General features: G+C 59.3%; 1 protein-coding gene and 1 non-coding gene across 9 annotated transcripts in view; one reads left to right on the forward strand and one right to left on the reverse strand.

Moving 5' to 3' along the window:
- The window catches only part of LOC138824871 (monoglyceride lipase), a 76904-nt gene that overhangs the window by 7694 nt on the left and 48256 nt on the right, over positions 1 to 20954 (reverse strand). For 6 of the 8 annotated variants that reach the window (XM_070019282.1, XM_070019281.1, XM_070019278.1 and 3 more), the window contains 4 exons: positions 15863 to 15999; positions 14646 to 14756; positions 8528 to 8605; positions 5115 to 5204 (listed from right to left, as the gene is read on the reverse strand). In XM_070019282.1, coding sequence (XP_069875383.1) covers positions 5115 to 5204; positions 8528 to 8605; positions 14646 to 14756; positions 15863 to 15999 — 416 coding nt within the window. The remainder of the gene's footprint in view (positions 1 to 5114; positions 5205 to 8527; positions 8606 to 14645; positions 14757 to 15862; positions 16000 to 20954) is intronic. The other 2 variants (XM_070019284.1, XM_070019285.1) reach the window with 1 other exon arrangement.
- On the forward strand, positions 16155 to 16219 carry Trnaa-ugc (transfer RNA alanine (anticodon UGC)). The gene has a single exon. It is a non-coding gene; the product is annotated as a tRNA-Ala (tRNA).

The raw sequence follows: 20954 nt of genomic DNA on the forward strand, positions 1-20954 counted from the left end.
GCACCTCTCCTTCACGGGCACCTCTGCCCTCACACGGCCACAATGATGGACCCCGGCTCAGCTGCCTGGCCCCTCCCAGGGCCCCTGGGCCTTGCCCTGGCCCTCAGCCTTCTTCCTTTGTGCGGAGCCCTGGCCCTGCCATCCCCAGCATCTGTACGTCCTTCCCCCAGCCGCCAGCCACCCGCACACCCTCACCGAGCGCCTCCCCCGTGGCCCACACTCAGACAACCCTAGTGACAGCACGCCAGACATCAGCGGGGAGAGGCATGTCGTCCCCGGGTCAGACGAGGAGGAGGGGGGGGAGGAAGAGGAGGATGAGGAGGAAGAGGAGGGGGAGGAGGAAGAGGAGGAAGAGGAGGAAGAGGAGGATGAGGAGGAAGAGGAGGAAGAGGAGGGGAGGAGGGGAGGAGGATGAGGAGGAAGAGGAGGAAGAGGAGGGGGAGGAGGGGGAGGAGGATGAGGAGGATGAGGAGGAAGAGGAGGGGGAGGAGGGGGAGGAGGAAGAGGAGGGGGAGGAGGAAGAGGAGGATGAGGAGGAAGAGGAGGAAGAGGAGGAAGAGGAGGGGGAGGAGGGGGAGGAGGAAGAGGAGGAAGAGGAGGGGGAGGAGGGGGAGGAGGGGGAGGAGGAAGAGGAGGGGGAGGAGGAAGAGGAGGGGAGGAGGGGGAGGAGGAAGAGGAGGATGAGGAGGATGAGGAGGAAGAGGAGGGGGAGGAGGGGGAGGAGGATGAGGAGGGGGAGGAGGAAGAGGAGGGGGAGGAGGGGGAGGAGGAAGAGGAGGGGGAGGAGGGGGAGGAGGAAGAGGAGGGGGAGGAGGAAGAGGAGGGGGAGGAGGAAGAGGAGGGGGAGGAGGAAGAGGAGGATGAGGAGGAAGAGGAGGGGAGGAGGGGGAGGAGGATGAGGAGGAAGAGGAGGAAGAGGAGGGGAGGAGGAGGACGAGGAGGAAGAGAAAGGGGAGGAAGGCGAGGAGGAAGAGGAGGAAGAGGAGGAAGGAAGGGGAGGAGGAGGGGAAGGAGGTGGAGGGGGGAGGAGGAGGAGAAAGAGGAAAGGAAGGAGGGAGAGGAGGAAGAGGGGGAGGAGGAGGAAGAAGAGAAAGGGGAGGAGGGGAAGGAAGAGGAGAGGGGGAAGGGGAGGAGGAGGAGAGGGAGGAGGAGGAAGAGGAGGGGGAGGAGGAAGAAGAGAGGGGGAAGAGGAGGGGGAAGAGGAAGAGGAGGAAGAAGAGGAGGGGGAGGAAGGGGAGGAGGAAGAGGAGGAGGGAGAGGAGGGCGAGGAAGAAGAGGAGGAGGAAGAGGAGGAGGAGGAAGAGGAGGAGGGGGAGGGGGAGGGGGAGGAGGGGGAGGGGGAGGGGGAGGGGGAGGAGGGGGAGGAGGGGGAGGGGGAGGGGAGTGAGGTCCAGGCTTGGAGTTTGCACTAGAAAGCTGTGCTCTTCCCTCAGGTGGCCTCCCTCCACTTGGCTGTGCGGTCCCAGGGCTGCCGGCCGCCCAGTGGGCCCAGGCCAGCCCTGTTTATGAGCAGGCCCGCATCGGGTCCCAGGGCTGCCCGGCCGCCCAGTGGGCCCAGGCCAGCCCTGTTTATGAGCAGGCCCGCATCGGGTCCCAGGGCTGCCCGGCCACCCAGTGGGCCCAGGCCAGCCCTGTTTATGAGCAGGCCCGCATCGGGTCCCAGGGCTGCCCGGCCGCCCAGTGGGCCCAGGCCAGCCCTGTTTATGAGCAGGCCCGCATCCGGGCCGAGGCTGCCGGCCGCCCAGTGGGCCCAGGCCAGCCCTGTTTATGAGCAGGCCCGCATCGGGTCCCAGGGCTGCCCGGCCGCCCAGTGGGCCCAGGCCAGCCCTGTTTATGAGCAGGCCCGCATCCGGGCCGGGGTCTCACACCACCCCAGGCCAGTGCAGAGAAGAACCATTCAGAAATAAGGCCTTGCCCCACCCCCACCACATTCTCCTGATATCCGTGAACTGGTGGGGTTGGCCTACACCCTGCGGTGCTCAGTGCACTACAGCTCCTGCTTGGAGACCACCCCGAGCTGCCCAGTAGCCACAAGCCAGATGTGGTCTGTGGGTCATCACCTGGGGCAAATGGGAACCTAAGCCCACCCCGAGGTGCAGGGGGCCCCTCTGGAAGCCAAAGGGGCTCTCCAGCCAGAAGGGTTCAAAATGTGGGCCCCTCTTGCTCCGGGGAGGGGCTGCAGACAGGGCTCCCAGGCGCCCGGGGAAGGGGGCGGCACACGGGCTGGGCCTTCCTGTGGGGTTCAGGGGTGAAGCCGGGGCTGCTGGAGCAGGCAGGCACACTCGGCTGACAACCACCCTGCAGCCACAGACAGGTCACAGCCGTCCTGTGCTCAGGCTCAAGGTTTTGTGTTCTTATCAGGAAGGAATCAACTTAGGGGATGAAGACAGCTGGTTCTGCTGCCCCTGGCCCGTGGGAGGGCCTGGCCTTGGTCTCCCCGCGAACGCCTACCTCTAAATGGGGGGGAGAGGGCAAGTTGGGCCTCTGCTGCTGGGAGCCAGACTCCAGGTCCCCGAGCAACAGCGTGGAGCCTGAGGTGCAGTTTGCTCTGTTGCCCTAGCCCCTGCAAGCCTTCATCCTGTGGACAGATCCTGCTCACTACTTGCTTTTTCTTTGTGCAAATGCCTTACAGACAGACACGCTGAACTATGTGTGTGCTGCTTCGTCTCCAAGACCTTGGGGTGCTGGCTGCCCACGTGGTCCCCTCCACCCTGCTCTCGTGTGTGTGTGTGTGTGTGTGTGTGTGTGTGTTCCCTCACAGACAGCCTGACTGGGCTGGCCTGTGGTTCTCGGCCACTGAGGATGGCCTTGAGCTCTGGCATGTGGGCCCCTTTCTACCCTGGGGCGAGCTCCTTTTCTGTGGCTCTGACCACTTTTTTGCTGTCCTGTGGGCAAGCTAAGGGGAGCCTGACAGCGGTCACAAAGTAAGACCTTCCAGCCTCGCGCGCTCCTGCAGGGCAGGAGGGAGGGTGGGCAGGGAGGGCGGGGCGGGAGGGCGGGGCTGGCCCATCCACGCAGAGGTGCCAGGGGGCACGGGCCTCCTCCCGACGCGGGGCACGTCTGAAGCACTGTGTGGAAGGAAATAAGCAGAGCTGCCCCTGTCCCGAGCTCCTGGTGCCAGAGCTCACCTGGCCTGGCTGCCCGCATCACAGGGGGCGCTGGAGACACTGGGCTTCCACAGGAGAAGAAAGAGCACCTCCAGGGCTCCATGGGGGAGCCCTCTCAGGGCCCGCGTCCCTCCCTGCCTCTCCCCTCCAACCTCCCCACACTGCTTTCCCCCTGCCTTATAGTAGGTCCAAGGCTTAGCACCGCAAGAGCCACCCAGCCACCTCTCCCTCTCCCTCCTCTCCCATCCAGGACCAGAGAACAATTCAGAATCACACCAAGGCTTTTGGGGGAGGGAAAGCACTCTAACCAGGCACCCCTGGTGGTCACAGGCAGCAGAGGCCTGTCACAGCCGCCAGGCTCAGGGTTGCCAACCAGGTCCAAACCCCTGGAGCTGGGCTGGGACGGCTGGGCTGGCCTCTGCTGGGCCGCACAGAAGTGGGGAGACTGTGCTCGGGGTGGGGGTGGGGCACGGAGCAACCCAAACACACAGCTCCCTGTCCACGTCCACCACAGTGACACCTGCTTCCTCGGCCATCCACCCCATGCCTGGCCTGTGCCTGCAGGCCCGCCCGCCCGGCCTACATCACCTGCACCCCGGTGGGACCCCGCCGGCACCCCCTTACCTAGCTTGTCAGGGAACGTATCTGCCTTTGGAGGTTTCTATAGCTGCAGGGGTCCTGGGATACCTGGGCTGAAGCTGTGCCTTGGCACGGATGAGGGGGCCGAGGGGCTGAGCCCCGTGCGCTCCCCAGCTACAGTGCAGGTGTCTATCCCTCAGTCCAGGGCGCCGGCACCCCACAGGGGGGCACCCCGGGCTGGAACGCTGACTCTCACCAGATCTGGTCACTGGAGTCCGCACCCTTCTTGCATCTCCCAGAAGGAAAAGGGGGTCGTTTTAAACAGCTCCACCCTCCCCTGACCCAAACCTGGCCATGGTAGAGGCTGGAGGGGAGGAAACACTACAGGCTCAAGTCCAGAAAGGTCCCTTCCATTTTTTCTCCTGATCAGACCTTCAGTAATTTAACCAATAGATCAAAGCTCCGTAACTCCACGTTTCTCAGCAGGGAAGGGGGTCTGAAATAATTCTTTCCTCTTTATCTCCCAGACCTTTGTAGAGGGGAGAAAGCAACCTGGGTGCTCCGACCCAAAGACCGCACAGGCAAGCTAGTCTGTCTGTCTGTCTCTGATGAAGATAGCTGGGCTCTCCACAGGTCCCACGTTCAGGCCAAAGCCACGGTGTGCGGGGTGGGCAGGAGAGAGACCCCTGCCGCCCACCAGGGCTCCTTGCACGCAGCAGCGGCGTGGCAGCTCACCAACAGGAAGGCTTCCCCATGTCCAGACCCAGGACCAAGCAGGTCCTCAGTGAGCCAAGGAAGTGAGTTGTTCACAGGCCTGTGCGGCGGTCTGTCCTTCCTGTTAGCCCAATCCTGGAGCCGCTCTTCCCCTACTCTCAGGCTATGAGTTTAGGTGGGGCTAACACCACTCCTTTCCTAGACAAGAACCCAGGCCTGCACAGTCAGTCAGTAAGAATCTGCCCGAAAGGGGCTGTCTGCGCCCCAGGGCGGCTAGGGGAGAGCTGCCAGCGGCCGCCTTTGCCCACGCGTAGGCCCAGCCAGCCTGGGAACCAAGTCGAGCCAGAGGGAATGAGGGCCGAGCAGAGGCGGATGGAAAACAGGACTGTAACGCCCTAGATCCAGACACGCCTGAAGCTTTCAGTTGCTGCATCCAATAAATCTTTTGCCTAATCTCACTTTGGATTTTGGTCACGTGCACTCCAAAGCGAGCAGGCTGCTGCTGGTCCCCTGGTAAGCTCCGCAGACTGTGAGGACACAGCTCAAACACTCAGCCGGAAGACGACAGGACCGCTTCCTTCCTGTGTCTCCCATCGCTGGGCACAGGGCCATAGAACCCACTGCAGGACAGACCCCAGACAGCTTCCCACCGGGAAATACACTGACCTTACTCAAAGGCCATGAACGCACTCCAGGCTCACCCCAAACTCTCACCTCTGTCTTATTCCTTGAGATCACGCTGGAGTCGATGGGCCCCAGTGACATGTTTGGCATGACCAGGTTGAGTACTTTTGCGGCAAGAATCTAGAGAGGAAGACGAAAGAGAAGCCATGAGCATCCTTGGACCCATGCCCGGCCCTCCCTGGAGACAGCTGACCCCCCCCCACCTCCCCCCCAGCTGCCCTCCCGGGCCTGGGAGCGCAGAAGCTCCAGGGCCCATGGGCTCCAGGACCTCTGCTCTACGTGTCTGCCTGCTTTGAGGTCTGCACAGCAGCCACCCCACAGTCATACAGGGTCTTAGGGAATCACTGCGCACTGCTGCCCAGAATGCAGTGTGCACAGCCCTTCCTTGCAGCAGGGACAAAACCATCCAGAACCATCCAGACCAGCGGAGAGCAAAGAAGCACGGCCTTCCAAGCTGGGAGGGAGGAAGTCGCAGGGCCCCTCAGGAGGAGCCCGGAAGAGGGCAGGAGGCCCGGCGGAGATGCCCGCCGTGAGCGGGAGCTGGGTCCTCACCGACCAGGCCTCTCCAATTTACTAGCTGGGGCTCCAAGAGGCTACAGGGGGAATTATGGACACCTGAGGGCAAAGCCAGGCAGACAGCAGGTGTTTAACACATGCACATGGCACCTGAACCTGGTTCTGGTCTCCCTCTTCCCCTCCCCTTTCCCCTTTTAGATTAATGCATTCTCAGGGAAGGAGAGAACTCAAAGGGGCTGTGATGAGCACATACTCAAGGTGAAGATGCTACTTCAACAGTGAGCTGTGAAGGCTGGGAAGGTGGCTCAGTGGTAGAGCGCTTGCCTTGCAGGCATGAGGCCTGGGGTTCGATTCCTCAGCACCACATAAGCAAAAAGAAAAAAGCCAGAAATGGCGCTGTGGCTCAAGTAGTAAAGCGCTAGCCTTGAGCTGTGAGGGGCAGCACCCAGGCCAGAGTTCAGGCACCAACCACGTCTGACCAAAACAAACAAAAAAAGTGTGAGCTGTGAAATGCAGGACTCAGAATGGACAGAGTGTGTTGAAGGTATAGTGACGGAGGCCAAGCCTGCTTCTGACAGTGTCTCAGCTCTCTGAGACAACTGACCTACACCTGACAGTGAGAGTTCACTCCTGCTGACTGCTGCTCAATCACTGTCCAGGGCTCTGTCTTTGGGCTCCGGGGGTGAGGTGCTGAGGAGTCCCACTGGGGGCTGGTATCTATGTGGTCACCGTCCCAGAGTCAGATTCTGTGGGCCAGCTCTGCACACACGCGTGGGAAAGGCTCAGTGGTGGACCACATGGTGCTCCAGGGAGACATGCACTCCCCGAGAGGAAACTGTGAGACACTCATCTCCAGTGAGCCACCAGAAAACCACAAGTGGCACTGTAGCTCCAAGTGGCAAGATTAGCCTGAGCCCAAGAGCTTAGGGACAGAGCCCAGGCCTTGAGTTCAAGCCCCACAACTAAAAAGGAGAAATTAGGTGCGTTAGCTTCTTCCCATAATAAAGCAAGAAAGTGGGGAACTGTTTCTCCAGCAGGATGGCTTGAGCCCCACCTTCCACCTCCTTTACGGTGGGCTGGGGGTGGAGGCAGAGTGGGAGAAGAGCCTGAGGAGCAGAGCAGGCAGACTGCACACAAGGCCCTGGGCAGCAGGAAGGGACAGCCAACAGCGAGTCCCAGGTAAGTGTGACCATCATCTCCAGCCTCCACCAGTCCCCAGTGCAAGGACAGGCGGTCAGCCTCCACCATGGACCTCAGAGCCCGATCTCCAGTGTAAGGACAGACGGTCAGCCTCCACCATGGACCTCAGAGCCCGATCTCCAGTGTAAGGACAGGCGGTCAGCCTCCACCATGGACCTCAGAGCCCGATCTCCAGTGTAAGGACAGGAGGTCAGCCTCCACCAGGGACCTCAGAGCCCAATCTCCAGTGTAAGGACAGGTGGTCAGCCTCCACCATGGACCTCAGAGCCCGATCTCCAGTACAAGGACAGGTGGTCAGCCTCCACCATGGACCTCACAGCCCGATCTCCAGTGTAAGGACAGGTGGTCAGCCTCCACCATGGACCTCAGAGCCCGATCTCCAGTACAAGGACAGGTGGTCAGCCTCCACCATGGACCTCAGAGCCCAATCTCCAGTGTAAGGACAGGTGGTCAGCCTCCACCATGGACCTCAGAGCCCGATCTCCAGTACAAGGACAGGTGGCCAGCCTCCACCATGGACCTCAGAGCCCGATCTCCAGTGTAAGGACGGATGGTCAGCCTCCACCATGGACCTCAGAGCCCGATCTCCAGTACAAGGACAGGTGGTCAGCCTCCACCATGGACCTCAGAGCCCAATCTCCAGTACAAAGACAGATGGTCAGTCTCCACCATGGACCTCAGAGCCCGATCCCCAGTGCAAGGACAGGCGGTCAGCCTCCACCATGGACCTCAGAGCCCGATCTCCAGTGTAAGGACAGGTGGTCAGCCTCCACCATGGACCTCACAGCCCGATCTCCAGTGTAAGGACGGATGGTCAGCCTCCACCAGGGACCTCAGAGCCCGATCTCCAGTACAAGGACAGATGGTCAGTCTCCACCATGGACCTCATAGCCCGATCTCCAGTGTAAGGACGGATGGTCAGCCTCCACCATGGACCTCAGAGCCAGATCTCCAGTACAAGGACAGGTGGTCAGCCTCCACCATGGACCTCAGAGCCCGATCTCCAGTGTAAGGACGGATGGTCAGCCTCCACCATGGACCTCAGAGCCCGATCTCCAGTGTAAGGACAGGTGGTCAGTCTCCACCATGGACCTCAGAGCCCAATCTCCAGTGTAAGGACGGATGGTCAGCCTCCACCATGGACCTCAGAGCCCGATCTCCAGTACAAGGACAGGTGGTCAGCCTCCACCATGGACCTCAGAGCCCGATCTCCAGTGTAAGGACAGGTGGTCAGCCTCCACCATGGACCTCAGAGCCCGATCTCCAGTGTAAGGACAGGTGGTCAGCCTCCACCATGGACCTCAGAGCCCGATCTCCAGTGTAAGGACGGATGCTCAGCCTCCACCATGGACCTCAGAGCCCGATCTCCAGTGTAAGGACAGACGGTCAGCCTCCACCATGGACCTCAGAGCCCGATCTCCAGTGTAAGGACAGGTGGTCAGTCTCCACCATGGACCTCAGAGCCTGATCTCCAGTATAAGGACAGGTGGCCAGCCTCCACCAGGGACCTCAGAGCCCGATCTCCAGTACAAGGACAGGTGGCCAGCCTCCACCATGGACCTCAGAGCCCGATCTCCAGTACAAGGACAGATGGTCAGTCTCCACCATGGACCTCAGAGCCCGATCTCCAGTGTAAGGACGGATGGTCAGCCTCCACCAGGGACCTCAGAGCCGAGCCCCCAGGACAAAGATAGTCAAGGAGGTGCAGTGGGGAGAGGAATGCTCACCCATACAAGAAGTGGTAGCCAAACAAATGTCAATCTCAATTTCGTTCGTGTCCAGTCTTGCACAGTCCTCGGAAAATCCTGTGGGGTATGGAGAAACCTATGGGCCAGCCGGGGAGGAGTCGGCCAGCTCTGCAGCTGGGCTGCAGCCTGCCTCCTGTAACCGTGTGCCGCCTCAAAGCCCTGTCCCAGTGTCCAAGGAGCAGGAAGCCCGTGAGGACACGGGCACGGCCACCACACCTCCACAAGCACATCCACGGCCACCACACCTCCATGAGCACACGCACGGCCACACCTCCATGAGAACATCCACGGCCACCACACCTCCATGAGCACACGCACGGCCACCACACCTCCATGAGCACACGCATGGCCACACCTCCATGAGCACACGCATGACCACCACACCTCCATGAGAACATCCACGGCCACCACACCTCCATGAGCACACGCATGGCCACACCTCCATGAGCACACGCATGGTCACACCTCCATGAGCACACCATGGCCACCACACCTCCATGAGCACACGCATGACCACCACACCTCCATGAGCACACGCATAGCCACACCTCCATGAGCACACGCATGGCCACACCTCCATGAGCACACGCATGGTCATACCTCCATGAGCACACACATGGTCACACCTCCATGAGCACACGCATGGTCACACCTCCATGAGCACACGCATGGCCACCACACCTCCATGAGCACACGCACGGCCACACCTCCATGAGCACACGCATGGCCACACCTCCATGAGCACACGCATGGTCATACCTCCATGAGCACACACATGGTCACACCTCCATGAGCACACGCATGGTCACACCTCCATGAGCACATGCATGGTCACACCTCCATGAGCACACGCACGGTCACCACACCTCCATGAGCACACGCATGGTCACACCTCCATGAGCACACGCATGGTCACCACACCTCCATGAGCACACGCATGGCCACACCTCCATGAGCACACGCATGGTCACACCTCCATTAGCACATGCATGGTCACACCTCCATGAGCACACGCATGGCCACCACACCTCCATGAGCACACGCACGGTCACACCTCCATGAGCACACGCATGGTCACACCTCCATGAGCACACGCATGGCCACACCTCCATGAGCACACGCATGGTCACACCTCCATGAGCACACGCATGGTCACCACACCTCCATGAGCACACGCACGGTCACCACACCTCCATGAGCACACGCATGGTCACACCTCCATGAGCACACGCATGGTCACACCTCCATGAGCACACGCATGGTCACCACACCTCCATGAGCACACGCATGGCCACACCTCCATGAGCACACGCATGGCCACACCTCCATGAGCACACGCATGGTCACACCTCCATGAGCACACACATGGTCACACCTCCATGAGCACACGCATGGCCACCACACCTCCATGAGCACACGCACGGTCACACCTCCATGAGCACACGCATGGTCACACCTCCATGAGCACACGCATGGCCACACCTCCATGAGCACACGCATGGTCACACCTCCATGAGCACACGCATGGTCACCACACCTCCATGAGCACACGCATGGCCACACCTCCATGAGCACACGCATGGCCACACCTCCATGAGCACACGCATGGTCACACCTCCATGAGCACACGCATGGTCACACCTCCATGAGCACACGCATGGCCACCACACCTCCATGAGCACACGCACGGTCACACCTCCATGAGCACACGCATGGTCACACCTCCATGAGCACACGCATGGCCACACCTCCATGAGCACACGCATGGTCACACCTCCATGAGCACACGCATGGTCACCACACCTCCATGAGCACACGCACGGTCACCACACCTCCATGAGCACATGCATGGTCACACCTCCATGAGCACACGCATGGTCACACCTCCATGAGCACACGCATGGTCACACCTCCATGAGCACACGCATGGCCACACCTCCATGAGCACACGCATGGTCACACCTCCATGAGCACACGCATGGTCACCACACCTCCATGAGCACACGCACGGTCACACCTCCATGAGCACACTCACGGTCACACCTCCATGAGCACACGCATGGTCACACCTCCATGAGCACACGCATGGTCACACCTCCATGAGCACACGCATGGTCATCACACCTCCATGAGCACACGCACGGTCACACCTCCATGAGCACACACATGGTCACACCTCCATGAGCACACACATGGTCACACCTACATGAGCACACACATGGTCACCACACCTCCATGAGCACACACATGGTCACCATACCTCCATGAGGACACATGTGTTCCTCACATGCATGGTTCTCAAACCTCCACATTCCACAGACTTGTGTTCTCCACAGCATTCTCCCCACATCCAGTCCTGACCTCTAGCCCTGAGAAGTTAGGTAACTGCCATCAGGCCAGCAGCATGAGGAAGCAAATAGCACCCATGCAGAGAAGCAGGGACAGGGGGCTGGGGAGCGTGGGGACAGGGGGCTGGGGAGCGTGGGGACAGGGGGCTGGGGAGAGTGGGGACAGGGGGCTGGGGAGTGTGGGGACAGGGGCCTGGGGAGCGTGGGGACAGGGGGCTGGGGAGTGTGGGGACAGGGGCCTGGGGAGCGTGGGGACAGGGGGCTGGGGAGCGTGGGGACAGGGGGCTAGGGAGCGTGGGGACAGGGGGCTGGGGAGCGTGGGGACAGGGCTGGGGAGCGTGGGGACAGGGGGCTGGGGAGCGTGGGGACAGGGCTGGGGAGCCTGTTGCTCCCCCACAGGCAAGGCCAGCTGGCCTGCTGGGGCGGGGCCGTGGGCCGCCAGGCACAGCGTCCATCACCATAAGCAGCAGATGCACTAAGCGCCTTTATTGATCCTCAAGGTTTTAATGGCTCCCTTGATTGTGTTTAAGCATCTGCCAGTGGAGGACTTGTGGGGAAGAGGTGATTATCGTTTTTCTTCCGGCAGAGTGGCTCAGCAGCTAACCTCTGTCGGGCGTGGAGTCGGGACCCTGTGCCTTCTGTGGGGCAGCGTGGCGCCCAGGGCAAGGGACCGCCGCATCTGTGAGACCATCAAGAACTTGAGGCCGCCCAGCTTTGCTTGGGAGGAAATCTGTGCCCCGTGGGGCTCCCCGACCACGGGAACCGCTGTTGGCGCTGAGGGGCTGGGTGGCACGTGCGGCAGAAACTGCTCATTCAGTCCCACGTGTCCCGGCTGTCGGGAGCTGCCAGGCACCGGGCGAGGGCCGCCTTCTCTGCCACCTCTGCTCCCTCACACGGCTGCACTGCCGGGTTTCCCAGCCCTGTGGCCAACAGCAGACCCCTGGCCTTGAGAGGTAAGTGGCTCAGGCACATTAGGGCTGTCCCAGCCCTCCTGCCCGCTGCTGCTCAAACAGACCCCGAGCAAGACAATGCCTCATTTCCTCTCCCACAACATGGCCACCACGTCCTTCCAGTCATGGTGCCAAGAGGAAACAGCACAGGCCAGGCCTTGGGACCCACGGACCTCGGGACTTTGCCCACAGTGACAACCCCTTCTCCCAGCACGGTAGGGCAGACGTTTACCATGTGCTCCACCGGCCAGGCAGAGCCCTCGCCACAACTCTACTCAGAGAAAGACAGGGCCTGTACCCTACAACGCTCTGTGTGGTCCCAGACAAGCCCAGAGCAGGAGACCCAAGGCCACGGGCGGGGGGGGGGGGGGGGGGGGCGTGACCAGGTCCATCTGAGAAACAAGGCCACAGCTGGGGGCCAGGGCCCCTGTGCCCCTGTGCCCCTGTGCCCCTGTGCCCCGGGGCCGCAGGAGGCCCAGGAAATGGCCCCACACTCAGCTCTGTGGAATTTTTGTTGCTAGATTTCTGTGCCCCCAGGGTCTTTCTAAGAGCTTCCCAGGTGGGGAGGAGGATCCCCCTTTCTCCTGTCTTTCTTGGGCGTCGTATTCTTCAAGCCTTACCGGCCTGGGAGTAGAATGTGCTGTCCCCCACCTCTGGGGCCTCACACCTGGCTCGGTTCAAGGATTCAGAGCCCTGTAGCGTGCACCTCAGCAGTGGCTGGGCTTGCTTTACCTGCGGGTATCCAGAGCCAGGAGACAAGCTGTGGAACCCCTCATTCCGTGGGTCCTGGGGACGCCGGGACCTCAGACACGCTGGGGGAGGCTGGGAGGGCTGAGGAACAAGATCAGGACTCCAGGCCGCGCTCTGCTGCCCCTCCACAGAACCCCAACCCAGAGCACAGCGAGATGATCACCGAGGCTCAGAGGGACCTGAGGTCAGGCACGGGCCAGGAGCTATCACTAAAGGGAGACCCAGAGCACCAAGAAGAGCGTGTAAACAACCACAGCAAAACCAAACCACACGGGAAAGGGAACCAACCGTGCTCCCCAAGAACCTACACAGGCCCGTTCTCCTGCCCACACGGGGGGCCCGCCACCTGCGGAGTACAGACAGACACCGCTGCTGGGCCTCCCCCCAGCTAGGTCCTTCCCATCTTGAACTGACTGGGCAAATTACTGCTAAATTTCAGACCGAACTATAAGAGAAAAAGATTCTGAGTTGCTTGAGACCTTGTCAGAAAAGGCCCGGTCACCTGTGGGAGGCAGGCTCCTGTCCCGGGCAGGTGGGCCAGTGAATCACACATGCTGTCAATCAAAACGACCAGGAGGCAGGGCAGAGGCCTGGTTAATAAGAGGAGACCCACCTCCCCCCAGGGACAGCGGGCCCCGGATCCACAGGGTCATCTATTAGCACCAGGCCCGAAAGGTCGCCACACAGACCGCACCAGAAGGGCAGTCTTGGCCTGCACTGCACAAGGCTCCCAGAGCCTTGTCGGTCAGTCCCTCCTCTGAGCACAGCTGCTGTGTCCTCCCTGTGCACTTTGCCCGGTCCCCAGCTTCTCCCTCCGGGGCAGCAGACATGCACCGTCTTCTGTAGGAAGCACCTGACATGTGGAGCGCCCAGACCCAGACCCACCAACAGACTCCAGCTGACTCACCAACAAGTGTGGGTGGCGGTGGAGGGGATGGTCTCCGTTTCCCCACCAGGAACATTGGTCCTGACCTCTCCCTAGGCTGAGGCAACATGTGTGAGCTGGGGGCCTGGTGAGCCGCACGCAGTCCACAGTCAATCGCTGGATGCAGGGCACCTTCCTCCAGGCCCAGCCTTGCCTATTCCACTTTAGTAAGGACCTGAGACTTACTCTTCCCCCACCACATCACCACCGTGACTACCGGATGCTCTAGAGGTCACATCTGCGCTGCCCCTGCCTCGCGCGTGGCCCATGGCCGCCCACAGCCTCCCTCAGCACGGAGATCTACCGACGGTCCTACGGCAATGGCTGCATCGTCCCGGTGCTCTGCTTCACGTGGCCCTGCAGAGCTGCTCTCCCCCTCTCTGCTGGGGAGGCTCCTCGTCTGCCATCCCACCCCGACCTCGGAGGAAAGAGATCCTCTGGTGGAGCGTGTGGCATGGGATGGAAGGTGCTGGGGTGCTCCCGGCGGGCCGTGCTGGGCGGGGGGCTGGTTCTGAGGGCACACAGAACCACCTGGCACAGTGTCAGCCCTCAGGACAGGTCTACACAGACACCACAACCCCTACTCACCAGCAGACACCCCTGTGGGCTGCTGGCTCCGTCTCCCTTCTCCCCCTACTTCCAGGTACTGTTTCTGGGCTCATTTCACCTGTCAAGAGGAGCCCAATGCGTGCTGTTCATGTGGGACTCTATATCCAGAGAAACAAAGCAGCGATGAGGGCCTGGAGCTGGGGTGGGCTGGGAATGCCCCATCATCCCCTCCCGCCCCCGACTCCTTCCTTCTGCAGACGCTCCAGGAAGAACAGCTCAAGCCCCTTGAATGGGATTTGTTGGTGAGCGTGATTCTGCTGGACACACAATACACACAACCTTTCCCCTCAACTTCTGCCGATAAAGCCGGCACAAACAGGAAGGCATTTTCCTGCTGTCTTTGGGCCTTTAGAAGTGATACAGCCCCAGTGACGACAATGTCTGGTACTCGCCCAGGTGTTTGCACAGTGGCGCACAGAGCGTGGGAGTAGTCTCCAGCCCTTTCACCAGCCCAACCACAGCCATGTCCCCAGGCTGGGGCTCGCAGGGACTGTGTGGCCCAGAAGGCGCTTTACCTTGAATGTTGTTGCTGACTCGGGACTGGCGACCACCAGAGGTGAAATGAGGACCATGCCGGAGAAGTGGCTGGGCCTCTCGGCTGCGGTGAGAATGGCGATGGCCCCACCCTGCAAGGCAAACGACAGAGTGGCTGCGGTGCCGGCTCATGCCTGGGGCGCAGGCCGTGGCCGGCTGGTAAACCGGAAACCGAAGCTGCGGTGATTTCATCATAGCCCCTCCCTGGTCCGGGTTTCCACGAGCAAACGTGTCAGAGATGTAGAGTAAAATAATAAAATGAAATCAGTTTCTGCCGTGGGTGGCCTGGACGCTAAACACTAACACACTCTGTTTCATTTCAAGCCCAGGCCGGTGGGCCTCCCCCATTCTGGTGAGTTTTTGTTTAGTGGGGTGGGGAAGAAAAGGCAATGCGGTCACGGGGTGGGTTGCTAAGGGTTTCTGCTGGGTGCTAAAGATCCCAGAAATGAACATTCCAGGAGAAGTGCCCATAGGGAGGAAAGAGGCCATGTCTGTCTGGAGCTCAAGGGTCATTTAAACCTAAGGCTCAGCCTCTGGGTGCACAGGGGCCGGCGGGGATGCAGGCTCAGCCCCCCCCCCAGCACTTCCCAGACCCCCACCTGCCAGCCAGGAGGAATGTGTTTTCATCACATTCCTTCCCCTCCTCTCTCCCTTTATCTCCCCTTCTTCCTTCTTCCTCCCAGCCTGGATATTGAACCAGGGCCTCTAACAACGCTCTGCCTTTCTTTTTTTTTTTATGGAGACAAGGTACAGCTACATTTTTGCCTGGGTTGGCCTCAAACTCACTTCCTTCCTGCCTGGCCTCCCCTCCTGCTTGGTTTATAGGCATGTGCTACTAAGCCCTAACTAGCTTTTCTGTGGGGAGATGGGCCTGCACAGCTGTGGGTTCAGAGGTTAAACATGGCTGAATCCCCTTTCAGGGAGTTCCCACCACGGTCTTCCCTGCCTGTGGCCGCCTACAAGGTGGGGGTCTGGGAACCTTTAGGTACTTCGCACTGACGGAGCCCTGTGCCCCTGAGATGGGGCAGTTGCTGGCCTTGCTGTGTCCTTGCTATGGAATGGCCGCCTGGGCCTCTTGGGCGGACTGGCAGTGCCCGCTGGCCCTACAGCCCTGAGGAGGGTGGAGAGGGGAGAGGAGCTCTGAGGGGGAGAGGAGACCCGCAGGGAGTCAGGGCGAGGCTCTCTGTGCTCTCCTTACCATGGAGTGACCCAAGAGGAAGACAGGCAGCCGGGGGTGGTCCTTCTGCACCAGGTCCACGTGCTGCAGCACATCCCTGACAAACACCTGGAAGTCAGACACCATCATCCGCTCTCCCTCACTCTGTCCGTGGCCCACTGGAAGGAAGGAAGGAGAGAGGCTCTGTCGCCTGTGTGTCACATGTGCCCTTCATTCACGGGCTCTTTTCAGCCTCTCAAGCCAGTCTAGAATGCTGGAGTTTGTCCCCACCCATTTTGCAGATTAGAAAGTTGAGGCACAGAGGGGCTGGGAAGGTGGCTCAGTGGTAGAGCGCTTGCCTTGCATGCAGGAGGCCCTGGGTTCGATTCCCCAGCACCACATAAGCAAAAAGAAAAAAAACAGAAGTGGCGCTGTGGCTCAAGTGGTACAGCGCTAGCCTTGAGCTGAAGAGCTGAGGGACAGCGCCCAGGCCCAGAGTTCAGGCCCCACGACCGGAATCCCCCCCGCCCCCCCCAAAAAAAATTTGAGGCACCGAGTGGTTAAGGAACTGGCCTGGGGCCACGGGGCTCAGAAGGGCATCACCACAGACACACTGCGCTCCGCCATGGTAGATGACCCAGAATGCCCGCCATGCTGTCTGACCACACTCTACGCCAAGTTCTAACATGGGTGTGTGTGTGTGTGTGTGTGTGTGTAAAAGTCCTCGCTCCCGTCCCCAAACGGTGATGTCTCCCTTCCACAGAAAAGCTGCTGTATCAATGAAGTCCGGTCTGCTTCTGGATCTTATTCTGTTTATTTACCTGCTCTTTGGAGCTGGAGGGTCTGCTCTGTTGCCCACGCTGGCCCTGAACTTCTGGTCTCAAGTGATCCTCCTGCCTCAGCCCTGAGTGTTGTTACTACGGTGAGCGCCATGGTGGCAGCTCCACTATGTTTTTATTGCATCCTGACGCTCTAACACCTTATGCCTTGTGGATCCTGGAGGGGCTGCTCCTTCCCTACGCCTCCCTGTCAGCTCACGCCAGGAGGCGGAGCAAAGCCTGAGCTCACCTTTATTAAACACCAGCCAACCAGGCCCCCCGTGGTCAGCCACCTCCTCCCAGGCTCCCAGGCTCTGCTCACCTCAGTCACCCCAGGACAGGATCAGGCAGGGCCTGCGTCTCTGAAACCTCCCCCGCCTGCATCAGTGCAGCCTCACCCTCTCCTCACCCTGCCTCGGTCAGCACGGCCGGCTGGGCCTCTTGCTTCTAGGGGTCCATGAGCAGGACTGCGCTTCGTTCATCACAGTCATCTGTGCATCGCCCTGTCTTACCATCGTCCACTACAGCACAGGACACTAAAGCATTCTGGCAGGGGCTGGGGTGCAGTTCACAAGTCAGTGAGTGCCTCACAGAGCAAGGCCCCGGGCTCCATTCCTGTACCCCAAAATAAAACTAAACCAGGACACCCAGAAGTATCTGACACAAAATATGCACTTAATACATCTAACAATTAACCAGTCTCCATGTCTTTGTTCCCAGAAAATGCTTCTACTTGAGAACAACTTCCCACGTTCCCGGGGGCACGTCCAGAAAGCTGATGGCCACAGACCTGGGGTGTCCACCTCCCTGTTTTCCCAGAACCCTACTTAGGACTCACTTTCTCATGGAAGAGAAAGCTGGTAAAGCAACCAAGACAGGCAGACCGGACGCAGAGCAGGTTACAAAGCACCACCAGCGCTCATCAGCCACTCCTAGGTGTGTGGGCCAGGGCTTTGCGTTTCCCTTTGCCGCCTGAGGATGCGGACCCTCAGGAACTAAGTGGTGGAGCTCAAGGCCTGGCCAGCGAGGGGGGTAGGCAGGGACTCTGCCGTCTCCAGTCTAGCACCTGCAGTCATGGGTCAGGGCAAAGCAGGCAGGAGGTCAACATCTTCAGGGGGGAGGTGGGAGTAATCTGCTGGGAACACTTGGGGCTCCCCCCAGCAGGTCCCCAGGGGCTTCCCTGCTGCTGCGCAGGCCCAGGGCTGCATCCTGCTAGGGGGTGAAGGTGGGGGGAAGCAGGTGGGCTCTGACTTCCCAACCAGTCTGCCTCTGCCCCAGGAAGACCCCAGAGCAGGTTCCCACTCCTCTGGGTCTCGCCGCCTCCTCTTATTCAGGGTCGCCACGGGCCTCTGGATCACCAGTCCATCAGAGTCCATGCCGGCTGACCGCTCTGGGCGGCGCTGGACCCAGAGGAGTGGCCGATAATTATTAGTGGTGGAAATGCCTAGAGAGGCCTCCAAGGCACAGCGCAGAATGAGAAAATGCCCGCTGCTTGAGCAGCGCCTCAGGGCTGGCCTCAGGGCTTTCAAAGAGTCACACAACACTCTCCAGGGCTGGGAAGGTGGCTCAGGGGTAGAGGGCTACTACTTCAACAATGCCTCCTCCTCGCCTTCCTCCTCCATTTCCCTTGGGACAGGCCCGCTACGCACACACTCTACCACCGGCTCCACCTCCGCTTTTCCGTTGTTTTTAAGCATCCCTTATCTTCACCCTGGCTGGGAGAGAACTAGAGAACCCAACAACAGGTCAAGAAGTAGCCTGGGCTTTGGAGCAACTTGTGTGAGTCCTGATCGCCACCCCCAGTAGGTGGGGCCCAGGAACGGCCTCCGTTTCAGCACTTCTCCACTATTGTTTTGTCTTCTGGTTCCGGTCTTTAAGGTCTTTAACCTCCGAGCTCGGTTGGAACGAAGACACCAGTGTCCATGCGCTTCCTTTTTTCTTTATACTCCACTTGACAAAGCCTTCAAAAGTTTCAGTGTCACGTTTTCCAACTGAGCTTTCTAGTGAAGGTCACGTTTTCCAACTGAGCTTTCTAGTGAAGGTCTGGCTTGTCTCTTGGCCTGCAAGGCCCATGAGGATAGCAGAAAACCCTAGGACAGTGACAAAGTCGAAGAACAGCGTCCTTAGACGAGAGGACATATGTCCATTTGTTGCCCTCAGAAAGAGCGTCTGGCCATCCACCAACATCTTGTCAGTACTGAAAACAAACATTCCATCGATGGCAGGGCTCACCGGACCAGGGACTCAAAGTCAGAGGTCAAAAGCAGGAGAGAGGCTGGGCACTAGTGGCTCGTGCCTGGAATCTTAGCCACTTGGAAGGCTGAAATCTAAGCATCATGGTTCAAAGCCAGACCAGGCAGGAAAGTCTGTGAGACTCTTATCTCTACCACCAGAAAGCTGGAAATGGAGCTGTGACTCAAGTGGTAGAGTATCAGCCCCCCAAAAAAGGGGGGTAAGGGACTGGCTGGAGATTAGGCAAGAGTGGCGTGCCTGTGTGGAGACTAACTTCCCCTCTTCTAGCAGCGGCCCAGGCCACGCGGGAAACGTTTCCCTTCCTCTCTTTTCCTAAAAGTACATCTGGCAAAAGTCTCAGACCACAGCTCAGGCTGGGAGAGCGGCTGGCTTCTGCCTCCTCTGTCCAGTGTCCATCTGCACACTCAAGGAACCGGCTGTGCCGTCCACTCTTCACTGGCCCCTGGGCACCTTCGCTGAGAGCAGGATGCCCCTCTTCAGCACCCAGCACCAGCCTGATTTTGCAAAGGAGACCAAGGCAGAAATTAATTTCTGTGCTAATTGACAACAGCTTGGGAGAGGCACAAAGATGCCAGAATTTAGCATATGGGCTATGGAGACACATTTCGACTCAGATTTTTTTTAAGCTGTTACAACATGCTTTATAATGTAACTGACTAAAAGACTTATCTGCGCTGTGTCTTCGAAGCAATGCATCCTCAGGATGTCATATTTAGAGGATTTATTTGGGAACACCCCACTTCGGTTGTATAAATAAGAGGAAACAGCAGGACAAAAAGTGTCATAACTGTGGTTCTTGGCATCCTTCCGTGCCGTGCTGGGGGGCAGCGTCTGGGGGCTCAGCCGCGGCATTCCCGAGGCCTGGCCGTGCTGGCCCTCACTTGTGGGCTTCTCTCTGCGGTGATGAGGCTCTGGCCACTCCCGGCTGACCAGAATCACCCAGAGACGCTTCCCTGTCCCCGGATTCTTCTGGCGAAAGTGGCTTCTAAACAGGCAGTAGCTGTGGGGCGGACAGAAGCTTTTACCACCAGACTTCCAGGATGTGACAGATCTAGGAATAAAAAGTCTGTGACAGTAACAGGATGCCCTGCAGGTTCCAAAGAATGCTTGAGATGGCTGCAGAGCGCCCACCCGGGGCCTCTTCAAATCCAGAGAAAGGCTTAGCAGAAGAGCAGCCTTCCATATCGGCAGAGCCAGATCAAGGGGAGGGGGAGGCCGGCAGAGGGATCGGCACGTCTGGAAGTCAGTGAGGTCCTGGCGTGTCTGGGTTTTTCAGAATACTTCATGTTAAATATTTTCTTCCTATCCCTAAAATAACCTTTATTTGTGTTGGCAGACAAGTTATTCTTTTTTTGGGGGGGGATCTGGTCGTGGGGTCTGAACTCTGGGCCTGGGCGCTGTCCCTCAGCTCTTCAGCTCAAGGCTAGCGCTCTACCACTTGAGCCACAGCGCCACTTCCGGCTATTTTTCTTTTTGCGTATGTGGTGCTGGGGAATTGAACCCAGGGCCTCATGCATGCAAGGCAAGCACTCTACCACTGAGCCACCTTCCTAGCCCTGGAAGACAAGTTAAAGAGGCTCTTTTGTCAGTGGCTCATGCTTGTACTCCTAGGAGACTGAGAACTGAGGATCAAGTATCGAAGAGCCTGGCAGGAAAGTCAGTGAGATCCTTAGCTCCGACTAAGATGGAAGTGGCGCTGTGGCTCAAGTGATGAGCTCAGGAAGAGAAGAGCCCCAAATTCAAGTCCGAGGACTGGCAAAAAAAAGAAAAAAGAAAGGAAGACTGTGCTTTGCCTAATTTATTTCCTCCATGTCGTAATGCTGTCGAGTAGTGTTTTTTGAGGACAGCAGAACAAAGCCTCACTTCAGCAGGAGTCATGGGTTTGGATGGGGAGCCCCGCTGCGCTCTGCCCAGGGGGAACTGGTTACCTGGCAGGTTGCTGAGGAGTTACATGAGACAGCACCCACCACACAGTACACTCCAGACACATGCCAGTCTTCCTTCGTCCTCGTTCCAGGCTTTGTTCTTGCAGGCAGCGCTCCGGAACAAGAAGGCCTGCTGAG

The sequence above is a fragment of the Dipodomys merriami genome, unplaced genomic scaffold (genome assembly GCF_024711535.1).
Source record: "Dipodomys merriami isolate MVZ:Mamm:240054 unplaced genomic scaffold, mDipMer1.0.p SCAF_13, whole genome shotgun sequence".
Classification (NCBI taxonomy): Eukaryota; Metazoa; Chordata; class Mammalia; order Rodentia; family Heteromyidae; genus Dipodomys; species Dipodomys merriami.